Source organism: Perca flavescens, chromosome 19 (assembly GCF_004354835.1).
Source record: "Perca flavescens isolate YP-PL-M2 chromosome 19, PFLA_1.0, whole genome shotgun sequence".
NCBI classification, from domain to species: domain Eukaryota; kingdom Metazoa; phylum Chordata; class Actinopteri; order Perciformes; family Percidae; genus Perca; species Perca flavescens.
Window position 1 is genome coordinate 21,708,307 of NC_041349.1, and position 21,472 is coordinate 21,729,778.

At 40.5% G+C, this 21,472-nt stretch overlaps 1 protein-coding gene across 4 annotated transcripts; it reads right to left on the minus strand.

Annotated features, from left to right (window-relative positions):
• Window positions 1-1,607: 1,607 nt before the first annotated feature.
• synpo2a (synaptopodin 2a) lies at window positions 1,608-21,330 on the minus strand. 4 transcript variants are annotated; one of them, XM_028564306.1, is made up of 5 exons: window positions 21,048-21,330; window positions 15,332-15,483; window positions 13,356-14,128; window positions 8,655-11,515; window positions 1,608-3,725 (listed from the first exon to the last, which is right to left on the minus strand). In XM_028564306.1, the coding sequence occupies exons 1-5, from the start codon at window positions 21,153-21,155 to the stop codon at window positions 3,123-3,125; spliced, it is 4,497 nt and encodes a 1,498-aa protein (XP_028420107.1). In that variant the 5' UTR covers window positions 21,156-21,330; the 3' UTR covers window positions 1,608-3,122. The 4 variants fall into 4 exon arrangements, with proteins under 4 accessions (XP_028420107.1, XP_028420106.1, XP_028420105.1 ...); XM_028564305.1 differs by having other exon boundaries at window positions 8,595-11,515; XM_028564304.1 differs by lacking the exon at window positions 1,608-3,725 and having other exon boundaries at window positions 6,595-11,515; window positions 21,048-21,328.
• Between the last annotated feature and the right edge of the window lie 142 nt (window positions 21,331-21,472).

The window sequence follows — 21,472 nt, forward strand, 5'->3', positions numbered from 1 at the left end:
GACTGACTGAGTGACCGAATGAGTGGGTGGGTGTCAGTTTGACTGTTGTCATTGGTATTTAGTTCACAAGCGGAGGGGTGACTAAATTTAGAGCGCTGCCACTACTGCTCACTTTGCCCTCCATCTAGCTATCTATCTTCCTGCCAGTGTTGTTACAGAAGCTGGAGGAGCTATATGACTAATATATGACTGATATATATAAAAATTTGAATAAAAAATTAGCACTCCATCAGATAAATTAAAACAGTTACTGTAGCTAAAGGTTATGTAGAAAATGATAAAATAGTTGGCTACAAGTTAATAATAAATGTTATTTTAATGATAAATGTTAATACAATTGTGAAAGTGATAGAGAACTAGTTTGTACGTCCAGCTTCTGCAAATTCAAGTGGTAGTACGATAGCATGAACGTAAACTTAACCAAACTGACCTAAACATTGGTTTATTTGTAAAAAAAACAAACAAAATGTACATATATTCTAACATGACATCTAGTTTTCAATTAATTCAAATAGACACACTTTAGAAAGTGATGGGTAGTGTCGATGAAGGGGTACTTGAGTTCACCTGACAGCGTCTGACAAAAAGTTGGGAACCACCGGTCTATATGACTCCTGCTTGGCCTGCCACCTCTTCTGTAGTCACCATGACTGCCTGAGAATGTGCGAAGTAAAGGTAAGTTGCAACATTTGACTAACTCGCCTATAAAAAGAGCAATAATCTGTTGCAATCTTGCAACTTTGCAACTATACATGAATTGAAAAGCACCTAAGGGTTGAAATCACTCTTGGAAACTGACAAAGCTTAAACATAAAAAATAAAGTTGTTGTCACTGCAGTTGTCTTCATCAGCGCTCCAGAATTGCAGTGCACAGCTAACAATAAATATATTCAGGAACATAGCCCCCTCAGGGCCTAGAGGCCAATCAGATACTATTTGTTTTAAATGCCATCATGTGATATACAGTAGGAGGGACCCAGGCCTAATAGGGTGCACTCACTTTATAATCCAGTCACTATGTTTTAATTGACCTTGCTGAATTCAATTTAATTCTTAACTTAATAAAAAGAGACAAATAAAGGAAGGCAGGTTGAGTTTGCAGGATACGAAAGATTGGATGTTAGAAGCAGCAAGTTCATTGGCATACTGCGATGCCTGGCATGAAGAAAATTATACCAGGAACCCCATACACAAAATGAAATATTGTAAAGCTGTGTGTGTTGTGCTTTATGATTGTTCATACTGTGTCTCCACCCTTTTAATAGCATTTGAATCCCACACAGTGTTTATAAAATCTAAATTGGTAGGGAAAAAATTTCTGTTTAGCATCTCCATCCGTGTCCTGATCTCTCATTCTCTAATGCTTCAGCTACTGTACAGTAGGTACCCACTGTTATTATGTAACTGGTGGTCACCATGGGAACAAGTCCCCACCAATCCCTCCCAACCCCCCTCCGCTGGATACAGAGCGAGTGACTATTCAAGACAACACATCATACAAAAAGCTTCATGAGATGGTACAGCAAGCAACAAATGGCCCGGAGACCAACTATTTCATGCTTGGAATAGAGAGCAGAGAGCACAAACACGCAGTGCAATTTGTGAAATAGTGCTATTTGGATGTATTTATTTTGTGAAATGCTTTATTTTGTGAATCCATAGCTGAAATAGTTCGGAACAGAAACTGATTACTGGTTTTGTATTAGGACTATAATACGTGTTGTTTGAATGGAGGCAATACAGTGTGATTGTCACAGATACACTATATCAGGATGCTCAGTGAGTCAGTTGAGACACAACACAATGCTGTGTGATAAATCTTATTTTATGTTTATGAGATTGCTTGGTGAGAATCACATTAGGACATTATGTACACTCTGTGGAAACACTAACCTAGCCATAGCAAAAGCCCAAATCAAACCAAACACAAGCCACAAACCCATTGCATTCTATAGGCAATTCTCCCAGTGCCAGTAAACCTATCATAAACTAAAACAATATTTTATTGTAGTCATGATTAGGACTAATAGACATTCCTCAACTTTCACTACTAACTAATACTGGAATGTGCCAATTCATTCCATGTGCACAAAGAAAAAAAGTGAAAAAAACTATAATGGTAGAAAAGATGCCCCATTTTCAGTTTCTTATCTTCCCTAGTTAGTGGCCAAATGCTAATGCACTAATTAAAATACACCGGGTAAGTGCATTAATATCACTTATTATAGCTTACACAACATGCTGAGTTATAGCACTAACCTTTCCACAAGTTTTAAGCCTCACTTCTAATGCATCACAAATTGGATTCTGACACTGAAATGATTTTCTGATCTGGAAACACCGCAAATGTACTCATGGATTGAAAATCAAACAAAACCAGCAAAAAAAGTGCACAGTCACGGCATGCTAAATGCGTACATACACAACAAAAAATTACACCAGGATGAACAAAATCCACACGCTCAAAACTGTTCAAGAGACACTCTTCCCTTGCAGCTTACTATATGCAGCTTACTAATTTCATATGACACTCTTTCTTAGCATCTTCACGTATCTCTTTTTTCAAGACACCATATTTACCTATTTCCTATATTCTGAAATCTTAACTGAACATTCTACAGTTTCCTCAGTCTACTTTAAATCACTCAAAACTTTCCATTTACTGTGAATGAAACATGTCCATTCACACTCGTTATATCCTTTCTAAACAACATACTCATTGCCTCATCTGATGAACTACAGGTCCACTTCAGTGTATTTACCAAACTACAAAGTTGTCAATTAAATGTTATGGAATTTTTTTTTTCTCCATATATTGTTAGAGTAATAATCCCTTTTCACATATGATTATGGAATACACAGATTTGGTCTACAACCTTTTATACTAGATATTTAATAGGAAAAAAGCAGAAAGAATGAAAAAATATGATCATATCTAAACCAGGAGAATTCTAGCAATCTTTTCAAATGTCCACTTCATTATATATTAGTGCATTCTCCTCACTAACAATATTGTTGTTTGTGTATATCGATGAATTAGAAAAAGAAAATGGACTTGAATGTGTTTGGGAATCAGTGAAACTTGGAATTAGACTCATTAAACCCACAGGTCACGGTGTATCCTACCGCCTCCAACTCCAAGTGTTGCTGGTGTACACAGACTTGTAAGTTTGTTTTTCCAAGGGACTCTTAATAAACTCAGAGGAGGACACCGAGGGCCCCAGGTTTGCCTGTCTAACTGACCTCTGAGGCTGCCACTGTCTGGGTAGGGACCTGTAACCAGCATGACCGGCAGGGGTGGAGACAGCGCTCCTTGTTAGGGACCCAAATGATGGCAGTGGAGGTCGACTCTGACTGCGGCTTTGGCTCTGGCTCCAAGTCTGGCTGCCTGTTTTCTGTGGGGCTTCGTAAGACACCCTGGCCTTCCACTCTGCTGGCGGCTCAGGCAGCATTTTGCGCTGGGCTGCCAAGCGTACATTTGTGGCAAGGCTTTGCTGGAGGTTCTGGAAAGCAAAGGCTTCATCCACCAGGCCCAGGGGATGCCGGGAGGCAGCCTCCCAGGGCATGAGGGGTTTGCGGCCCTTCTCTAGCCAGGATGTCTGCCTTGCTGGGAGAGTTGTAGAGGCCCAAGCCGGAGGCTTGGGGGAGGAAGAAGCAGAAGCTGATTTCTGGCCCATGGATGGTACTCTGGCTGGTGGGGAAAGGGAGTAGCTCCTGCCAAGTGCCTGTAAAGAAAGATCCAGACATGTTTATTTTAGTAAGGGTTCATTTTTGTTAGGCTGACTGGTCGTCCAGCCAAATCAAATCAGCTTTGAAAACATTGGAAAAAAGAATAGCTCTTCATCAACACATTTCTTTTAAATGCTGTTATACTCTAATATTGTATTTCATGTTAACTTTTGTTCTGTTTAATTCTTCTGTATAAATATGTAAGACTGTGTTAAGATCTGAAACAGACAGCAAAGAAAATTAACTGTTAAAGCTGTTAAAAGCTCTTGTAAACTTATTTTATTGTCCATTCCACAGTAAGCCTCCTCAACTCAGTGCTTTAGCATTTGTCCAAACAGAGTGGACTGCCCTCTTGTTTCTCAGAAATGGCTCATGAGAGTGCATGGGTTTCCCAGAACACGCCAGATTCAGCTTTGCTATACAGCAACACTTTGAAAGTATGACAATGAGATGGCAACGCTTCTAAATGTTCAATACCTAGACAGCTAAGGGTTACGTGGGGTGACAAAGCACCTCTGTACTGTTCATCGTCTCTGACAATACATTTTGTTGGCTGTGGCAGACATGCAGAAAAGGCAGTGCTGCCATCATCTGGTAAAAGATGTGTAAGATCAGCAGATAGCAAGACATGGCAAAAATGAAAGAACAGAATAGACGAGAGTGCCGTCATAAAAAGAAAAATGAAGCTAAATGAGTAAGGAGGGAACGCATTATCTGCTATTTGGTAGGCCTAAAATGCCTGTGGTAGTGTTATCCTGGATTATCGTAGACACAAGAAGGGATGAATAGATTAGAAGATGATCTACGGATATATTTTTATTCTACTGAAGGAAATTGACAAAATAACCATTTACTGTATACATTTATGCCTTACATTGTCTATGTCTATCACCATGCTGCTATTCTGCCAATTTTAACATATATCTCAGAAATGGAGCTGATCAGGTCTTAAGAATTGGTTTCCGTGGTGGTGTGCATTCACCACGCTTTTGTTTTTTTCAGACAGATGTTCAAAGAAGTGGTTTTCTTTGAGGTCCCGGTTCTATAAAACAGTTAATTTGAGAGAACAAGGTATGTTGAAACTCTGTCCTGCCTTAGTCTGAATAAAACATAGATACTAAGTATAAGTAGATAGATAAATAGAAACCAAAGTTTAGTTGTATCAGAATAGATTTAACATAGTAACTAAACCAATATTGTGTCGTCTCTGAACCTAGAGTATAACAAAATCAATCAACCAACCAACCAATTAACCATCTTAAGAACATAACAAGGATTAGAGGACTTATGTCTCAGCAGAATTTGGAAAAACTTGTCCATGCTTTTATCTTTAGTAGACTTGACTACTGTAACGGCGTCCTTACAGGTCTTCCTAAAAAACTAATTAGACAGCTGCAGGTGATTCAGAATTCTGCAGCCAGAGTTCTCACTAGGACAAAAAAAGTGGATCATATCACTCCGGTTCTAAAGACTTTACATTGGCTTCCTGTGCCTCAAATAATTTATTTCAATCAGTATAATTTTTTCACTTATGCTGGTTTATAAATCCCTAAATGGCTTAGGACCAAAATATATCTCAGATCTGTTAGTGCATTATGAACCACCCAGACCTCTCAGGTCGTCTGGAACAGGTCTGCTCGTGGTCCCCAGAGTCAGAACTAAACAGGGAGAAGCAGCGTTCAGTTTTTATGCTCCACATATCTGGAACAAAATACCAGAAAACTGCACGTCCGCCCCAACTCTCAGCTCTTTTAAATCAAGGCTGAAGACCTTTCTTTTTGATGATGCTTTTCGTTAATTCTTTTACCGAAAAGTGAATTTTATTCTTTTATTTTATTTAGTATACAATATTAATACGGAAATGTAAATTTTATTTTTGGATTTTTTATTCTCATATTAACTGTTATACTGAACTATATTTTTATTTATGTATCTTATATGGTATTAAATTTGTATTCATTAATATTTTTATTCTTATTTTAATCCCTATTTTGCTCTTTGTTCTTTAATGATTGATGTTTTGTGTAAAGCACTTTGAGTTGCCTTGTGCTGAAATGTGCTATATAAATAAAATTGCCTTGCCTTGCCTAGAGTAAATGTATATCTCTGTTTTATTTCCATTTTATTGCATAAATAAATGCATATGTGACACAAACATTAAGATGTAATTGTCTTCAGGGTGCACTAATAAACCAGTATGGCTGCAATAAAGACAAGAAAAGCTGGGGGTAAACTCCACCAATTTCAGTAGGAATAAAATATTTCCCAACAGTAGCTGCAGAAATTTGGTAAACAAGGACACTATTAGATATTAAAACTCCCACTTAACAAATATCTGCCCTCTCTGAAAATACATGACACAACATGGATATATATTTCAGCAGGGGCCCACTCACTTGACCTCCAGAATTGTCCAATGAGGTTGCCTGTATTCATTGAAGTCACCAGTCTAATGATATACCCCACATGAATGCATCATCACTTAGTCATTTTGCAGGAATGTGCTTTTCAAGCATTCACCTCAACTGCTATAAAAGTAGATGATTTGGATAATGAGGGGTTTCTGGCTGATGTTAACAAGCTCTTCATGGAGTATAAACTGTATTTTGTTTTATTGTTGAAGCAGATTTTTTAACCACTGCCTTTGCAAAAAGGCATATAGTAGGTATAAGAGTTAGTCTAATGTGATGGTACTTGAGTAAAACCGAATTCATAGCTGAATGTTTTGTCTGAACCAACATACAATAACTCAATATTTATAGTAGAGGTAGAGCAGTGGTGAAATTCAGCAAGATGACAGGAAAGGGGCTCAAAATAGAAAAAACCCAAAAGCATGCTAAAAGGACAAAAGAAAGGAAAGCCAACCAAGGATAAAAGACATTTTAATGACACTGCAGTGAATGATACAGGAAGTGCACTACGAAGAGAAACACACAAAGAAAAAGGAAAAAGAATAGAACATTAAGAACAAAAGCAGCCCTGTACCAAAAATATATTTGTGAAAATTACTGGGCTGGTTATCCTTTCAATAATTCTTCTTTTGTATATCATTTAATCATCTATTTATAAAATACAAAAGCAAGAGAAGATGTATATAAGAGTGAAGCTACATGTGGAAGAGTGCAATACTAATAGTTCTCTGTTATCAGGGAAAATACAACTGGGGTCTGAGATACAGTAGCTTTCACTGGCTTAAGTTGAAATTTAAGCCTACTATCTCTGGACCCCAGCACTCCCTTTCATGAAGCAGTTTAAATATAGTACCTAACATGATGCAACAGCTGGTAAAAAGTTTAAAATAAAACTAACCCACTTAAGAAGTTGCTATGGAAAAGAGACTGGGGAGGGACACTGAAGAATAGATTGTTTGATGTTTAAGCAAGTTAGGGCTAGTTGTTACTTTTTGTAAGGAGTACTGCTGTGTTCTCCAGCCTTTACTTGAAACTCCAGAGTTGTTACATAATCTCTGTACTCAAATTTAGCCTTCTGGTTGGTACCCTTCTACCTCAGTACTTTATTTTTACTTCACGCCTTTACTTTATTATTTTATTGTATTTCAGTTATTTTTGTCTGTTTGTTTATCAAATCAAATTTGACACATTAAGCATTTCCTTCTTTTCAAAAATCAAATTCCTGTTCTCACTGTCTGCTACCATTCACTGCTGATTTCTGTTTTCTCTCACTCCTTTCTTTCAATTCTTACCGAGTATCATGCTCCCCTACATTCTTATATTGCCACCACTTTAGATTCTTTTACATAAAATTACACGTTATAGTGATTTTTTAAGCATCCATATGCATCATTTTCTTCATGTACATGCTTTATAAACATGTAACATTAATTTTGGCTCCTTTGTGTCTGCTAAGATAAACTTACATCCCACTCTTATTCTTATGTTCTTAATTATGTAGTAATACCATTCACATTAGCTCTTAAAACTTTGAAAACGAGCAGGTGGATGGGAAGATATTCATTGCAAAAGAAAGTTTATGTGCTCAAAATAGTCCACTTTGCAGTGGATGGCAAAAGGACCAACCCATTGACTCAAGCAGACACCAAGCATGCCATGATTCTATCAGAATCACTCTTTATCAACAGCTGTAGGTTTCCACACCTGAGCTGAGCTCTTTTTAGCTGTAAACTTAGGTTTAGGAGCAGCTAAAGTGTTGCCCCCAGATGCAGATTCAGGCCTTGCAGCTACAGGAAAACAAGGAACAACATAGCTACTGGGAGGCTGTGGCTGGTAAGGTACTGAGGGAGCTGCCAGGTAGGGAGGACTATTAGCTGGTTGGTAAGGGGCCTGCAGTGCCTGTTGGTAGGTAGGGTTTGGAGACTGAGAAGCTTGGGGATGATACGCAGGTGGGACAGGTTGCTGATACTGTTGGTTATATGCCTGCTGGTATGGACCACCAGGGGGTTGTTGATATGGGTTGGAGGGAGGATAAACATTAGCTGGGTTTTGCTGGTAGTGGCCATCATGCATGATAGGTTGCATGGGCATTCCATAGGCTTGCTGGGGGTATGGGGCGTTATATGGTCCAGCTGGCTGGATGGGGGCCATTTGCTCATATGTAATTGTTTGGTTTTCAATAGGTGGGTTAGGAGGTGCAAGGTCAGGCTTAGGTTCAGGGGGGTTGGCAGCCTCTGCTGCTGGGCCAAAGGTAAAGAGTGATGAATTGAGTTGATAGGGTTGATGCTTCATAACATCTACAACACTGAGGGGTTTAGGGGCAGGTTTTTGTTTCTCTTTGGCTTTTGTCTTGGCTTTTGTTAAAGGGCTACTTGGAGGGGGCTGCTTTGTTGCTGCTGGGGGATAAGAAGGGGACTGAATAGGATTATATGCCCGTGAAGGAGGAGCACGTACGTTGGGTGTATATTTCCACTCATTCGGTAAGGAAGCAACTGGTGATGTTGACCGGCTTGCCTTGTTTGCTTGCACAGTCTCAGAGTCCACAACAAATTTCTCCATACGAGACTGCCTCTTGGCGAACATATCAGCTCCTTTCCCTCTGACGGCTGGCATCTCAAAAGCTGAACCTTGGGATGATGGGTTTAAGACAGTGGCCATTGGGTTGATTGGTGATGAAGCTCGTTGACCAAGGGTAAAAGAATGCATTCGCTGTGGTGGAGTCGGAGGGGTCCGGTTTTGTGGGGGATTTTGTGGCGGATGCCAAGGTTTTGGAGAGGGACGAGTGTTCACCATTGACGTGGAAACATTTTCAGGGGTTTGTTGTGACTGTGGCGCCCAGGCATTCACAGGGGTCTGAGGTTGTGCCTGAGGTGGAGGCCATGTATTCATTGGTGGCTGTGGTGGAGTCTTTGAAGTAGACTGTTGCCAGTTTGGCTGTGGTGTGGGCTGGGGTGGAACTGGTTGAGCCCAAGGTGGTTGATGTTGGGCCTGATTTTGGTCTTGGGCCCAAGAATTTATCGGTGTCTGACCATGTTCTGAAGGGTGCTGGGCCCATGATGGTTGGGACTGAGCCTGGGCAGGTACTGGTGGCCATGGATTTAAAATGGCTTGAGGCGGCACTGGGGGTTGTGCTTGGGCTGCTTGGATCCAAGGTGGCTGAACTTGAGTTTGTGATGGAGGCCATGCATTAATTGAGGGTTGCTGTTGAGGCTGAACTGAGACCCAAGATGTTTGAGGCTGACCTGGTGCTTGGGCCTGTGGCCATGCTTGTTGTGGAGCCTGATGCTGTTGTTGCTGAACCCATGGTGGCTGTGGCTGGGATTCTGGTTGGAGCTGTTGAGCCCAAGGAGGTTGTACTTGGGATTTTTGCAGGGGTTGCACCCATGGTGGTTGATGCAGAGGGTCTGTTTGTGATGGCTGTGCCCATGGTGCCTGGGGCTGCTGCTGCATTGGTTCTTGAGGATGACCCCAAGTTGGTTGCATTCGCTGCAGATTTGGCTGCTCATGAGCATGTGTCCAGGGTGGCTGGACCTGTGGATGAGATTGTGGTTGCTCTTGACCCATGGTCCATGATGGCTGAGCTTGTGTCTGGGCTTGTCCTTGCTCTTGAGGCTGACTCCAGGATGGCTGAATTTGAGGGGTCCAAGTATTTGTGGGGGGTTGAGGCTGTGCTTGGGTCTGAGTAGGATGACGCGTCACCCAAGGTGGCTGTGGTGGGGACTGACTTTGAGGTGGTTCCTGGGGCTGCACTTGAGCTGGATGCCAAGAATTGGTAGATGCCTGTTGTTGTGCTTGTGTTTGTGCTTGAGCCCAGCTAGTCACAGGAGCAGGCTCAGGCTGCAGGGTAGAATTCATATGACCCTTTTCCTGAGCGGTCACTTGCAGAAGCTGTTGTTGAGATTTAGGCTCCGGGAGAGTACATGGGCGCTGTTCTTCTGTGGTGGTGCTGGCAGGAGCTTCCTGGGGGGCAGGAGGGGGAGAGGGCTCAGAGGCAGGTGCAGGGTTTGGCTCTAGTTCTGGAGCAAGTGTAGTCTCTGTGGTGGGGGCTACAGCAGGTGTGGATACACTATTTTCAGCTTGTTGAGGCATGTCCTGGTTGCTCACTTCTATCGGTGGGAACCATGGAGGAGAGTTGGGGTTGATCACAGGCTTTGGAGCCACTGGTGGAGGATTCTTTTGTTTAACTCGTTGAGACTGCAGGAAATTACAAGCCTCAGCCCCAAGGCTAAGGTAGTCTTCCTCAGGCCCTGACTCAAAACCCAACTTCTTGTCATTTCTGTTGAGGAGGTTTAGCAGTGCTGGGTTTGGTGATACTTTTGGTGCTTCCTTAAAAGTGAACATTGGCTTGCCAGCATTTCTTCTCCTGGAGTCCGACAAAAGCCCAGTGCGACTTGCAGGGGTAGAAATGCGCTCATCCCGGGAAGCTATCTGCTCTCCTTGGCCCACAGAATCTTGATTGGTCCCACTCATTGCGGGAGAATAAGGGGAAGTCGCCATGTTTTCTACTGAGAAAGGCTTTGCAGTACGATTGTTGAGAGAACTCTGCATTTCATGTTGGACTGTGCCATTGATGTTTGTAGAATAGTGCTGCATTTGCTGTTGCTCTTGATGATATTCTTGCTGCTTCTGATACATTTGCTGTTGTTGATAATGTTGTTGTTCATACTGCTGTTGCTGCTGATACTGCTGTTGTTGTTGTTGGTAGTTCTGTTGTTGCGCATAGTACTGCTGTTCCTGATATTGCTGGTACTGTTGTTGGTGTTGGCTTTGTTGATGTATATTTACATCCATGTAAGCATGACCTTCTGTTGTGGACTGCATATAGGAGTGCTCTTCTATCTTTTTATCAGCCATCTGCACTCCTTCCACGGCAATCCCCTGGCGCCTAAGCTCCTCATGTTCAGCAGCAATCTCATCCATCCGCTGACGCCGTTGGGCAAACATTACGGCACCCTTGCCCTTGGTGTCAGGCAAACATTCCATCTCTGCTTGGTTGTTCAGGTTCCTTTCAATCTCAAGAAGACCCTTGTCCCAGTTGATAGTTAGCACACCTTTGCTACTATGGGCATTAGTGAGAAAATGCTTGTCTATTTCAGAAGCGTTTGGAGCCACAAGTGTAAATTCAACAGTGTGGGTTTCTTGTTTGTTGTCTTCGTTTTCCTTATCCTCTTCGTCGCTGTATTCTGGTTCGTCTTCTCCTGTGCCGTAGCTCACAAGTGTGTATTTCTTGGCCCTCTGCCGATGTTTCTTGAACATCAACACCCCCTTGTTGTTGGGGTTGGACCGAGTAGCCGTAAGGAGGAGAGCAATACGTTTACATTTGGATTTGGCCTCCTTCACCTGCTTTTCAGATAGACTCTCGCTGCGCCTGAGCCCTGTATAGAGAAGGAAAAGAGAGCTCAGTGTTTAGAATAAAGGACACTAAAATAAAAGCTTGTCTTAGATGAATTTGACAACTGACATTGTATGCATTAATAAAAGTGGAACAGTGGAGTTAAGATCAACACGTTTGGTGGATGTTTTTGCTGAAGAAAAAAAACAAAATTTTTTGAAAGAGCTTGCTTTTCTAGGTCTCCCTAGAAAGTTTTTTTCTTCTTCTTTTTTTCACTTTTCAGCTCTTTGATCACAAGGGCATCTTCAAGTCAGTCCTTGCATACTGTATCTGCATTGATCATAATAGTAGTTACTTTTAATTATGAATGTGGAAAACTTTTTTTTCAAAATTTGCCCATCCTGAATGTCAGTCAGAGGTAAAGTTGTATTTTATCATATAAACGCCATTTTGGTTTATCACTCATCTAAGACTAACAATAGAGCTTGCACAAATAACATTGTGACAGATAAGAAATTAATTTTCGAATTAAAGTTAGCAAAGTCACAAAGCAGTTAATTTAAGCGTGTAACATTCCACTATCATCCTTAAATACCAAATACCAAAATACATCCAATGTTCTCATTAAAAGCAGAATAACAACAGACTAGTAAACCATCAATACTGTATGACTGTGGATGAATCAATTCGAACACACAACAAATATGTTGTAAACTAAGCTATTAACTGATTCCTTTACATTATTAGCCCACACATAATATTTATCCACCTAAAGCTATGTGCTTTTCCTCATTTGCTCATTCAGTTAAACATAAAACATCAACCCATAAAGCAATCATAAAATCCTCTGACCCATGTCTAATATCCTCATTTGTTCACAGACAATTAACTAATTAAACTATTTGATCTTCCCCATATAGTAGCCTGCATGCATATCTTTACCACTCCTTATCTGTAAGTTCACAAACTGTCCACCTAAAACCTTCTGTTCTTCTTAAATCTGTCACATTTGCTGACACTTAGGCCAATCTGATAACAGACATCACACAACAAAGCCACTTTTAAACAATCCAACAATGCAAGGCTGTAATAAAATAATACGTAGCCTTCCTTTTTCATATTCCTGCAAGACAAACCTGGAGGTGGTGGAGACAGCGGGAGTGAGCAACGGACTCCCTTTTTTAGCTCAGTTAAAGCATCCAGTTTGAGAGGATCAGGTAACGGGCTAGGGGAGCACATGCTGGTGTCTGTCAAAAGGCCACTTCTGCAGGCATCATCAGCGTGCTGGTGTTATATTTATGTCTTCTACACAGCTCAGAGCAGTGCCTGAGTATCCATATTCATCATCAAGCCTCTTCAAATGGATAGTATAAGAATTTTCATAAAGTGTAATAGCTTCTTACATGTGATCAATAAACATGTTTTTCTCCCTTTTGATTCTTTATATCTAGCTTCTATTTGCACCGTGCATCCATACGATCACTTTGATTTTGTTGTAGTTTAGGTAAGACCCAGAAGTATGTGCTTCCATTCAGAGGAATTAGCACCCTTCTCTAACTGCAGTGAGAGACACACTATTTTGAGGAGCACACACACACACACACACACACACACACACACACACACACACACACACACACACACAAACTGGACATTGTGCTTTGGAATGCACATATGTTGTTGACAAATGCAATTTAGTGTTGACCTATCAACATGCAGATACCCCCTTAAAGAATAGACTACATCTTTATGACACACACACACACACACACACACACACACACACACACACACACACACACACACAAACACACACACAAAGAAATAGTGCACACCGGGATAATACTCCCTGGTAAAAATAGAAATAGTACATAGGTACATACTGGCGTGTCTTGCCCGATGCTTGTTGGGTTTGTCTGGATCGCCCTCAGAATCAGAGTCCTGCTCTTCTGCTGGTGTCGCCTCTTCTGAGGGAGTTCTGAATGAGACAGTGGAAGACCCAGGCACCCCCTCGCAGTGCCCTTCTCCTTCTTCTCCTTCGCTTTGGGATCCAACACTTCCACTGACCCTGGGGCCACCCACACTCAAGATGCCCCTCCCTGCTCCTGATGCTGCTGGCTGCTGCAAAATGACCTCCACCTGCCCCAGCATCAAAGGAGAGCTGAGCACCACTCCACGCTGACCGAGCGGCTCTCTGACAGAACACGGTACGTAGTGTGATGCGGTGGTGGTGTGGATTGTCTCAACAGTCTCTTTGTTTGAGAGTTCTCCTTCGACCCCATGAGCACTCCCAAGAGAGGTGCAGCCCACATCGTCCAAGGTTTGCTCGGACAGGGACACCTGGAGCTCGACCATGGCCCCAGGGGAGAAGCACCGGCGTGCTTCTTCACCATTTTCCTTAAAAGCAGGCTCCCGGCCTCTCCGATCACCAGATGAGGGAACATGTAGCTGGGTGTGAAGCAGCTGCGGTTCCTTGGGGAACTCCCCACAAGAGGCCTCGTCCTGGGACTCAGATATGTAGAGTTTCCTTGGGCTTTGGGACCTCTCCTTTGGGGAGAAGATGTGGATGGTGGTGCTCTCTAAAGCCTCACCAGAGGAATCTCTCTCACCATATGTCTCTTCTGATTCATAGTCTTCTGGGGGGATGGTGCAGTATCTTTCAGAGGAGAGGGGAGAACAGGAATGAGTGAGTAGTGTACCTTTTCTTAGTTCAGTAACCATTGTTGATCATTAATATCATTGAGAGATAATGTCACCTCTTATAATATACGTTCTTTAAACAGGGCATTGTGCTTTCGGACTTGTGCATTTAAAGATAATTGACTATTATGTAAATACAAAATCTCTATGCTACCTTTAACCATGTGTTTTCTTTTTTACTTTTCCTTCCATAAAAAGACAGATGTAATGTCCACATATTACCATAATACCATTTGAATAAGAAATACATCTTCACATTAAATTGTTGAGGAAGTAAAGCTTGTCTCCCATTGCTGAAGTTGTCAAAGTAATCAAGCAGATTTCATCTTCATGCAGCAAGTTAAATGAAAGGGTCAGGTCACTGAAAATGAAGGTAATCACATTTCACCATCACTCTCAAGGTCAGCAAGGAATAGCATAACAGAATGTCATTACCTCTTACTAAAATTATTAAAATTAAATTGATTAGAAAGCAGCGTGTACTCATTTTCTCCAAATGGGAAATGGGAAAGAGTGACATATCATAATAATACATTTTGACAGCTACAAGCTGAGGTCATCTGCTCTCCAAGTCTACAGAGACAATATTTTATAGTCATGTAGTCAGAGAAACAATCCTAATGCAAATCCTGTCCCTTACTTATAGTCTTGCTGTAGCCAGAAAAAACAACAACTTTAAATTAGATTCAAGAACTAGATACAACTTTAACTGTATATTGCTCTGCAGTTTAAATGTGGGTACATAAGGGCATCAATATTTGAGAACATGTCACTCTGATAAACACACTGGCAATAGCCACTGAGTAATGGCTGAGCAGCTGCATGTCAAGCACACACACAAATCTGTAACACCTTGGCCAAGCTAGTTGGAAGGTCAGCATGACTGAAACACATTAAATTGCCAATTCCCACAGACATGAATGCACATATATACACAGACAGTCAGTGGTTCACTGAGCAATGCAAAAGGGCACAGGCCATAAAACAACATACCATCTAAATGCTAATACAGTGCTGCATTAATCATGTTGCATGGCTGTTGTGAACACCAAGAACCTACAGTACTGCATGGTTCAGTTGTCATGACATACAGATACTGTTGTGTTTCTGAATGTACCACTTCGCTATCATTAATTTAACGGCTGTTATGTGGCCCTACCTTTTGACAAGCAGCTGCAGACCGTCGATCGATGTGTCAATGAGTGCAAAGGCTCGTAAAAGGGTGAGATACGCACATGGCTCTCCGTTGAGTGACACCACCTCATCGCCTTCTTGCACTCCAGCTAGGAAGGCACGACCACCTTGTTCTACCTGTGCAAGATCAAACCTTAGTTAGAGGACAAGAAACTAGAAAAACAGACATTTCACATACCAGGTCAGTGTCCATCATCAGCTTAGGTAAACTCTTCACTAACAGCATCAGAGCATCACCATTAGGTAACAGTAACCTCAGCTGCCAGTGACCTCCCAAAACACAAATGTACTCCCTCAGATAAAGATCTTGACCAGCTGTGCAGAGAGGATGCCCCAAGTGTGAGAATTGCCCTCAAACCTTCACATACAGCCCAGCTACGACAGTGTTGCTATATACAGAAAGTCATGTTGTCAATGGCTACTAAGCTCATAATGCATAATGTAGCTACATAATATTGCTGTAGGCCAGCTCTTCGCAGATCCATTTAAAGGTTACCTCTTCATAGTTAAACTAATTACTGATGGTTTCATTTCCTTGCAATTGGTTTATGAGGCCTATAAAATGATTCATTAATAGGGAGGTTTTCATAACAAGGAGAAATACTCCATACATTTTGCACAAAAGGCCACTTATACAGCTAAAGGAGTAAATTATTACTTCAGTACCATGCAATTAAAGGATATACTCTCAGGAAATATGTTAAGATACTTTGCAAATGCATTGCTGGATTTTCATAAATGTAAAGCATAAAAAATGTAGAATGTTGAATGCATGAGGATAACACACCAAACACACAATCATCTCCGTGGACATGTATACAAATCGAGACACTTGCAGTTAAACAATCTTGTCACTAGATGGCGACGCACGTACACACATCTTTTACTGCTAGAAGAGAATCCCTGTGTCAACATTTACACAATAAGCATGGGGAAAGACTTTAGTGTATGTCCAAAAACACAAAACTAGTTTTGTGCACCAAATGCAGAGCGATTTAGAATATACATACCGGAACCATATTAAAATAAATCTCAATGAAACAGTTCATCATCTCTCTGGCATAACTTTATTTGCTTGACTTTTGTTTCATTGTTTGTATTTATATTTTTACAAGGCAGATGCAAATATACAGTGTATAAATATATATACTACATACAAGGAGCAATACATACCTGCCTATGCTTTACATAACCTTAAAAACATAAGTCCTACGAAATAAAATGAGCCTACTTTGTTAAACATACAAAAATTATTTATGAGTGACTTTATAGAGCTGGTAACTTTCAGATAAAAACCCCTCTGACTCCATCCCTGAGTTTTTAAGAGTAAACCGTGTGCAAGCAGGCCCTATAAGGCAGCCGTTGTGCCGGTGTGCCTGTGTTTTGGGACCCCTCATTACAGGGAGAATGGTTTGTCTGGAAGAAGGCCACAGCAACCGCTCGTGATCCAAAAAAGGAGGGGAAACATTTGTTGTTGTCTCTACTCGCAACACAAAGATACACAGACAGTCAGGTAATGTCCAAAAGAGGCAGATACACCTAGTGTCTCACACTTGTTGGCCAGATTTTTCAAATAAAGTGCTTTCCAAAAATACCATTGCCCTGATCAACAGAATTTACTACTGACATCATGTGGTGCCACAATTACACTTTATATGTCTGTGTTATTCTAGGTTGCCCATTTTCAAATGATCTATTTAATAGGCTTCAACACAAGAGAAAATCACAGGAAATACAGGACTTGCTTAATGTGTCCACATAGCTCCCGGCAGTTCCTGCCCTTCACAGCTTTAAACAATTATGTTTTTACATATGAGGAAAATATTTTCCAGCTGCCATACAGGTAGCACCCACACCATGTGGGAAGATAGTTACATTTAATCTCTGTTCTTCTAACAGGAGAGGTGTAGAAGCATTTTGTTGGCTGGAGAGTTTAGTTTACTGCATTAATTTGTCAGGGACGAGGTACAAAAAACATGATCCTCATAAGTGGTATATTATGCATTATGTATATCAGATCTAGCTACTAGCTAATTCCCCTTCCACTGCCAACAATGTCCAACTTATTGCAAACACATTGCATTGTATTATGCTGAATTATATTGTATTAGAGTGTTAATGCAAGAGTTCCAGTTCTCTTTATTTATTATTAACATTAATTTGAGATAAGACAACGTATACATAGATATGTCAACGATATAGATTATCAATAATATTACAAGTAATATGATTCATTAATGACTAAAAAGCACAGATGTTTACTTTGATAAACTTAACAGGGGATCAAAGTAAATATATAGGTACATTTTGCAACATTTACTTCTGTCATTGTCTCAGATAAACTGAGGGAGTGTTCCTATATGGCTTCTTAAGAAAAATATATCACAAAACTCATTTTGATTTGGCTGGAAAATGCTTTGTCATAAAACTAAAAAACAAACTGTTGGTCAGTCACATCGAAGTCCAGCTGGGCCTCACTTTGGCTGCCACTGGCAAAGAGCATTCAGAGCCAAAAACACTGCAACTCACAACTATATCATCAAAATATAAATCAGTTGGAGCATTGTTCTTAATTGGTTTCGATTATGTGAAATAGGAAAGGGGAAAAACAAGCACAGTCATAATCTGAGGTCCCTGATTTCTCCCAAAACCAGGATGTGGATGTTTTGCTGAAAACACAATGCCAAAAACTCCAGTAAAGGAAAGAGTCGTGAAGCACTTTGTTTACTCTGGAAAAACAGCACTGAATGAATGAAGCGATGGCATTTCGCTGATTACTTGGCAACCTAATAAGATTCCTATGGTGCACTATTAGGACTGACAAATTGGCAACAAGAGCCCCCTTTGCTCTGTACAGGGCAAGATAACCCAGGCAGAGGAAGATGACTTTTATTACAAGCTATGAATATAATTAAATGGAACAGAGATAGCATTGTGAATACCAGTAGTTCACATTAGTATAGACTAAGAAATCTCAAACTTGCATTAAGATTACATTTGCTTTGTCATTCAGTGTTCCATAACTAATCTGATGGATGTTGACATTCCACATACCAAGATAGCATACCTTAGTAATTAGGAGGGGGGGTTCTGTTACATATTAGATCTAAGTTTTCACTTTTGCTAAGGCATTCAAAACAAGCATTACAATGTTATGTCCCTGTGTCAACATTTACACAATAAGCATGGGGAAAGACTTTAGTGTATGTCCAAAGACACAAAACTATTTTGTGCACCAAATGCAGAGCATAGATTTAGAATATACATACCAGAACCATATTAAAACCAATCTCAAACAGTTCATCATCTGTCTGGCATATGTTATTTAGATTTAAATTGTTCCATGTTTTTCTCAAGTGCGTTGGTGTATTTGTGGGTCACAACTTGTAAAATCTTGTATTTTGCAGTTTCTGTAGCTTTAAAAAATAAAGTGACTTCATCCACTTTGTACTCAGACCAGGACGCCGAAGAAGAAGAAGAAAAATACTGCCTCCCTTATATGGAAAGAACCTTTTAAGAGTGGATACCCCGTGCCCTTACACTGTACTGCCTGTCAGTACTCTGAACAATCACTTTCTCCCAAGAAACAAAACACAGTTTCCACTACATTCAACAGAAGCTTTGAAAAACACACATTTTATCAGACACAGGGGAGCCTAAAAGGTAACTGTCATGATCTTGGTATGTTTGCTTTTTTGACTTTTACTGTAACTAACAGACTTGGCTCTCTGTCCTTCCCACAAGAAACGTTTGGAGGTATGTTTAGATTTATGCCTTCCAGATGAGGTGGACTAAATCCCCCGGATGCCCTACACTGAGACATAAGCATCATGTAGCTACTTCACTTTAATAAGCCAACACTTAAATGCAGTGTATTCACAAGGCTTTTTGAAGCTAGAGTATCTAAACACCACGTTAAGTCTAAAATAAGACATTTTGATTGGATCTTGAAGTTTTGTGCAGCCTGCAGATTTTGTATTTATGTCCTTTTGTTTATATATTTCAATACAACTTTTTACCATATAACAATTATAATTTATTACATGCTGTTATTCTGATAAAAGCCACTCACCAAATGCCATTAACAATGATAATAATGCCTTTTTCAGTCGCTTCAAATCAATTAACCAGATGTTTATGAGCCAATTTGAAGCTTCAGTGGAAGTGTGTCCACTCAATTAGAAGAGACTATTTCATGCCAGCAAATGTGGAAATACTATCTATATTCATACAATAAATCACAAAAAGTCACAAATGAACATCAGAATTGTGGCTTTGATTGTTTTAAATGTGTAAAGCATCTGTCATTAGAATGATCTATTGATTCTTTCAGAGTGCTCTCTCCTGGTGGAGCTTTGATGTCGCAGGAATGCAGCTTAAGATAAACATTTACATGTTCACTACATCGGCGACAAGTTGATGAGGGATCAGTACATCTTAAACACTTGTTGCCGTTATACCATATATAGTTTCAGCAGCTCTTCAAAGTAAAAACCCCTGGCTTTTCCTCTACTGTCCATTTACATCACAGCAAAATATCTAAAAGTAATCTTGAGTAATCTTGTAGTCTGTATTTCTGCATTTTAATTGATCTGACATTTTTATTAGAGCAAGGTGCAATAAAACTTCTGAATGTAACTATCTATTTGGAGTTTATTTGATAATCCACACTCATACAATATATTATGCATAGAATAAACATAACATGGAAGATACTACTGTCTAGAAAAAGTACAGTATATGAAATGAATGAATATACTTAGGCATATAGGAATTAACAGTGTTCCATAAGGAGCAAAATCAATTCATGGTGTGTGTGATCATGTCATCACAGATGACTAGTTACAGAACTGCATTGTATTTTAAAGATATAAACAGTTGCACATTGCAAGACATACGCTTGTGACAGATGGGTCAAAGTATAAAGCATTGACATGCAAATAATAGCCTAATGCAAACAACAATACCATCCATCTACTACCTTAAAATGCTGTGTCATGTCCTTGCAATATGTAATGGAATGTCTGGATCATAAGAAAAGTGGCATCATCAGAGGGAGGATGACATCCTCTGCTATCAGGCTAACCAAATACCATGTAGCCAAATTAGTTATAGCATGACCTACAATTTGCCTAACCTCCTTTCTTACAACTAGGCCTATTTGAATGTTTTTTTAAAGTTACATCAGCTTAGTTTTAGATGACTTTTTTTGTTTGCCTTGGCATTACTGCATAACGCACATATTCTTCACTCTTCAGGTTGGCTACTCATACGAATAATGCTTTGCTTTCTTGCTGAACTTTTTGTGAGTGATAACAGATCACACTGCCCTAGGCTTCACACTCTCTCTTGGCTTTGACCATATAAGGGTCCCGAGGAATCTTGCACCAAAACACAGCCAACGCACACAAAAATGCAGCGAAAGAATTCTCTCCCACCAGGGTTTCAACTTTTTTTACACACTGAACTCAACACAACTCAATTAAAACTGATTCCATATATGTACTTGTTATCCAAACCGGGGAATTTATAGGATCCACTCTATACTTTTTGTTGTATCATCTTTGCAGTGAGAACCCAAGGCTCTCAGATGACTTTACAATAAAAAAAATCCTGCTATCTCAAATAAATACCTTAGTATATTCATACACATATATATACATACATACATATATACATACCTGGGAAACTAAGAAAGGTCTGTAGGTGTCCCCCTCTCCCTCTCTTAGGGTGAATCCCCAGGGTGCACCACCACGCAGCGTAACGCAGATGTAATCCCCGGTGCCCATACTGCGCACAGCTCCTCAGCCAAACCTCCAAAGCGCGATCATTGAGCTGTCAACCGGACCAGCAGCACTTTAAAAAAAAACACCTCCACCACAGCGCTGTATAATCCCCATCATCTGAGTTCTCCCTGAGTCCAGCCCGCTCAAGAAACGTCACGGCACACGGACCCGCCTGCAGGCGCTGCATGCGCTGCATGCAACTGGTGGTTTGTCAGGATGAGCTCTTGGATGTGTATTTTACACTCTGCCTAACATCACGCACTATGGCGTCCTAATAAACATGGAAGAACTGCTAGGCCCAGGTGATACTAAAACAAGCT

Excerpts from the sequence above, each read along its gene's own strand:
- synpo2a (XM_028564304.1), bottom strand. The coding sequence starts at position 21,155 with ATGGGCACCGGGGATTACATCTGCGTTACGCTGCGTGGTGGTGCACCC. Across the intron at positions 15,484-21,047 it reads GACCTTTCTTAGTTTCCCAG|GTAGAACAAGGTGGTCGTGC; the intron begins GTATGTATATAT and ends GATCTTGCACAG. Across the intron at positions 11,516-13,355 it reads GCATCGGGCAAGACACGCCA|GGCTCAGGCGCAGCGAGAGT; the intron begins GTATGTACCTAT and ends TTCTCTATACAG.